Source organism: Phaethon lepturus, unplaced genomic scaffold (genome assembly GCF_000687285.1).
Source record: "Phaethon lepturus isolate BGI_N335 unplaced genomic scaffold, ASM68728v1 scaffold12672, whole genome shotgun sequence".
Lineage (NCBI taxonomy): Eukaryota > Metazoa > Chordata > Aves > Phaethontiformes > Phaethontidae > Phaethon > Phaethon lepturus.
In genome coordinates, this window is record NW_010524203.1 from 1 (window position 1) to 4,970 (window position 4,970).

The 4,970-nt window shown below is 36.5% G+C and overlaps 1 protein-coding gene across 1 annotated transcript in view; it reads left to right on the forward strand.

Annotated features, from left to right (window-relative positions):
* Positions 1–2,817: 2,817 nt before the first annotated feature.
* Positions 2,818–4,970, forward strand: part of LOC104617129 (adenomatous polyposis coli protein-like) — a gene marked incomplete at both ends in the record, with an annotated part of 9,801 nt that continues 7,648 nt past the window's right edge. Inside the window, one exon of the mRNA XM_010282365.1 lies at positions 2,818–2,916. Within this exon, the coding sequence (XP_010280667.1) occupies positions 2,818–2,916 (99 nt within the window). The remainder of the gene's footprint in view (positions 2,917–4,970) is intronic.

Below are 4,970 nucleotides of genomic sequence, written 5' to 3' on the forward strand. Positions count from 1 at the left end.
TTTTATTTTATTTTATTTTATTTTATTAATAAAATGTGCCACAAAATAAGGAACACAACCTGACTGACAGAGTAAGTAGCAAGTATAGTACAACAAAGAAGTGAAAGACAGGAAAGTATAAAAAGAGAAAACAAGATAAAGTAGAAGGATAGGAAAAGATTTGGAAAGAGAAGGTTCTATACAAGAAGGGTCCAGGTACATCTCTCTGTCATTTTCCAGTTTCTCAGATGAATGGCTACACTTTTCTTATACTACTTCTTTCAGATCGGTCTTGAGGAGCCAGTAAGAAAGGTAATTGCATTTAATTTGGTCCTCCTGGCATCCTCAAAGTAGTAAGGCCAAAAATGATGGCTTTGAAGGAAATAGTTATTTGGATCAAAGTTGATACCGTTTTTTAGAAACAATAGGAAAAGTATGCTATTTCTGTCTACACTCTGCTGGACTTTAATAGGTAGTGCTCCAAACTTGCATCTTTTTTCCTTCTTGGATAAAATGAGCATACTGAATTTAAGAGTGGAGAATTTTGGCATGTACATATATGAAAACTGTACTCATCTGAACATAGTCTGAGGTCAAGATGATATTAATGGATCAGTCAGTGTAAAAATCTCAGAGTCCTGTCCCATATTCATAGCACTGCAGATTATTAAAGTGAAATAATTTAGGAACTCTAATATAGTTTTCATTCTAAGCTTTACGTTTTTCAAATTTTCCCATCCATAACAGCAAAAAGAAGTGCTTATTTACATAGGAAATATATATTGGAATAAAATAATGTGTGAATTTAAAACATTCTAGTTGTACTTATTTAGTATCTTATGATAATATTTATTCTGGAATATGCATGATATGTTCTGGATTCAAATGGAGAATTAAATGAGACTGTTTAAATATTCCAGTATAAATAGAATTTTTTCTGTTATTTTTTATAATTTCTACCAGAAATTAAAGGTCAGTAGATTAAAAGTATACATTATTTTGTACATGACTGTCATGGTTTAGCCCCAGCCGGCAACTAAGCACCACGCAGCCAATCACTCACTCCCCCTCCCACAGTGGGGCGGGGGAGAGAATTAGGAAAAAAACCTCGTGGGTTGAGATAAACACGGTTTAATAGGACAGAAAGAAAGAAGGAAATAACAATGATAATACCAAAAAAGGAATGTTCAAGAACAAATGATGCCCAATACAGCAATTGCTCACCTCCCGGTGATCGACAGCCCGTCCCCGAGCAGCGATTCCCGCCCCCCGGCCAACTCCAGTTTATGTACTGGGCATGACATTGTATGGTAGGGAATATCTCTTTGGCCAGTCTGGGTCAGCTGTCCCGGCTGTGTCCCCTCCCTTGTCCGCCCGTTGCCCCCTCCCAGCCCCCCGTGCACCCCCAGCCTGCTCGCTGGCAGGCCAGCACAAGAAGCTGGACTGTCCTTGACTGCTCAGCAACAACCCAAAACATCAGCACATTATCAATGGTTTCTCATCCCAAATCCAAAACACAGTCTCACACTAGCTTCTGTGAAGAAAACCAGCTCTATCCTGGCTGAAACCAGGACAATGACTTTTTTTAAATGTCACTGATATGGTCCAGTAATTTTTATGATTTTTGTAGGAATTTGCTTCTGTGATTCCTTCACAGTTAGTGTTTAACAGTTAGAATATGAAGTAATTTTTCAACTTCTGGAGTTTATTTTTTATTTGGGCTGTTTTGTGAAGAGGACAATCATATGATTCCAGATAAATATCTATCATTTTACCACCTATTTTGAACACAGTGGGTAACATATTCACCTAGGTGTATATAAAAGGATTAAGAACTCTTAGGAAATTGTGTCTTCCTTCTATTAGAGCTTATACAGGAAAAATTCACTTAATATAGTGATGCAGGCTCAGGACAATGGAATGTTGGGCAAACTTCAATATAAGAAGGCACTCAGTTCAATTATGAGGCAAAATAAAGCTTATGCAGTACAGCAATGAAATAGAACAATTTTCCCTTAAATTGTATGCTATTCAAATGTATTTTTAAGTGCCTCAAACTGAATAGAATCTTCTTGTGAGAGAGGGACATAGTAAAGGAAACTTCACAGACAGGAAGCAGATGAAAAAGAACTAAACACACACACACACACACAAAAACACGACTCCAAAGAAGAGCATGAGTAGATAAAAGGGGGCGTGTAAGTACACAAAATATATTTTAAAAGGACAAAGATGTTAATAACTGGGTGGTGTTACAATAGGTAGAAACATGCTGTCTACCATAGTTTCTAGAGAAATAACAGCAAATAATTACAGCATATTTTATAGCTTTTCATTAAAAAATAGAACAGATCCATCCACCTATGATTTGCTTTTGATAAAGACAAGTTCAAGTAGGTTACTCTGTCGAGATGAATCTCTTTCCTTGTCAATTCCTGCATATCTGATGGTGTTCTGAAGGTAGTACAGGCTTATTCCTACTCACTATATAATCTGACCTAAAAGTAGAGGCTACATTTTTTCTCCCTCTGTAAAAATAATAATTCATTTTTTTGCCAAGTCCAGTTCTCCTTTTTCTTGGTGAAAATAATTATAAAAGACTTCAATTGAAAATATAACTTCTTTGCGGTTGAATTTAGGGGAAAAATGGATGATAAAATCCAGATTAACAGTGACATCTAAGTCATGTCGGGGTGGGGGGACCTAACAACCAAAATACGTGCTGATAGTTCATTATTATAAATATGATTTCATCATCCAAGGCTGAAACTGATTTAGGCAATAGTTGGTATTGCAGTTAAACTTTGTGTTATACTGAGCTGTTGTTTAAATTTTTAGGGTTCTGCTGCTCGAATGGACCATGAGACAGCCAGTGTTATGAGCTCTAGTAATAACTATTCTGTTCCTCGCAGACTGACAAGTCATCTGGGTACCAAGGTAACCGAAGATTACAAACCACAGGTTGCTAATGCTACATTTTTGCTAATACAATAACCTCATTATCTCTGCCAATAGTGCCAATATTAGCTGAATGATCAATAAGGAAAATTTGATTGCAAGAAATTGAGTACCTAAAAAACTTGTGATGTTGATGCATAATCCATTATGAATACTAACCCTTTTAAAAGCTGTTCTTGGAATACTTTACTGGAGTCTGAGTCCTCAAAACAGATGGTGTTGCTAAGAAATTTAAACAAACAAATAAATAAGTAAATAAATAAAGTTACGTAAGCCCTTGATGGTAATAAATGTCTGTTCCTTGTCTCTATAGTAATTCACATAATACGATGTAGAATAATGGAGAATGGAAAATGCTTGTCATGACTAAAATATTTGAATTGAATAATCATTGAAAATCGGAAATGTGAAGGGACTTTGAGGAGATCATCTAATATATCACCCAGTAATGCATTAATTTTATCAAAAGCATTCTTGACAGCACGTGAAAGCTGTCTAACCTATTGGTAAAAGCTTTAATGATAAGCAATCTCTATCAATTTTTCAGTTTTTGCTATTAAAATTTTTATTATCTAACCTAGATCTCCTTAGCTGCAACTTCCTTTTTCTCAATGGAAATAAGAGGTACTCTTTCCATCTTTTGAAGCAAACTTTTATATATCTGCAATGTATTCTAAAAAGTTACTAAAAAATAGAGATGAAGCTTGATATACAATAGCAAGTGTACTCAAGATATACAAGTAGCATGAAGAGAGGAAAAAAGGGCTAATCTCTGTACTAATGTACTCATCTTCAGAGACATTAGAATAGCCTCTGAAGAAACCAAATAAAAAAGTTGATTGGTCTGGTAACCAGTGCAAAACTGTAGTTATTATTAGAAAACTTTGTATAACAGTCTGCAAGTCTCATTTCTACCTTAGTTGGTATATTTTAAAGAAGCACACCCACTGCTACTTTGCAATTCCCTTTGATAGTTTCTTTACATTGTGCTATGATTTTGAAATTTGCTGTATTCTTGGCTTTAGGAGTTTGAGGTTTCTAGATAGTATCTAATATTACCTTGTACATCATATTGTTCTACTAAAAGTTCACTAAAAGAACCAAACCAAATTTCTCAATCTAAAGCTATTACTGAAGAAAACAGAATGCAAAAGACAAACCAAATAGTGCATTGACCACTATATTATATGGCAGCCAAAGGAACCACTCAAAAATTGCTATTTTTTAATTTGAAATTTGGTTGCTCTGAGTTAAATGTGTGATGCTGGTTTTTCATAGCTTGATTTAGTTGGACAAATGCTTAGTACTTTATACTGTATATATTAAATGAGCATTTGTTTGCTCCATTGGTTTTATCCCTGTAAACTTGAAGAAAGTGTTAAATTAACTCTTCAATTTTGCATTAGCTGTAAATAATCGGACCTATATGAAAATCATTCAACATATCAAAAATTCATTGGTTAATTTGAAACAGTTTTAATGGAAAACATTAAAATATGTGTGTGGTGGGTTGGCCCTGGCTGGACACCAGGTGCCCACCAAAGCCACTCTGTCACTCCCCTTCTTAGCTGGACAGGGGAGAGAAAGTATAACGAGAAGTGTGTGGGTCGAGATAAGGACAGGGAGAGATCATTCACCAATTACCATCACGGGCAAAACAGCCTCAACTTGGGAACATTAATTTAATTTATCCCCAATCAAAATCAGAGTAGGATAATGAGAAATAAAACCAAATCTTAAAACACCTTCCCCCTATCCCTCCCTTCTTCCCGGGCTCAACTTCACTCCAGATTTTCTCTACCTCCTCCATCCCCGAGCAGCGCAGGGGGATGGGGAATGGGGGTTGTGGTCAGTTCATCACATGTTGTTTCTGCCACTCCTTCCTCCTCAGGGGGAGGACTCCTCACACTCTTCCCCTGCTCCAGCGTGGGGTCCCTCCCATGGGACACAGTCCTCCACAAACTTCTTCAACATGAGTCCTTCCCACAGGCTGCAGTTCTTCACGAACTGTTCCAGCCTGGGTACCTTCCACC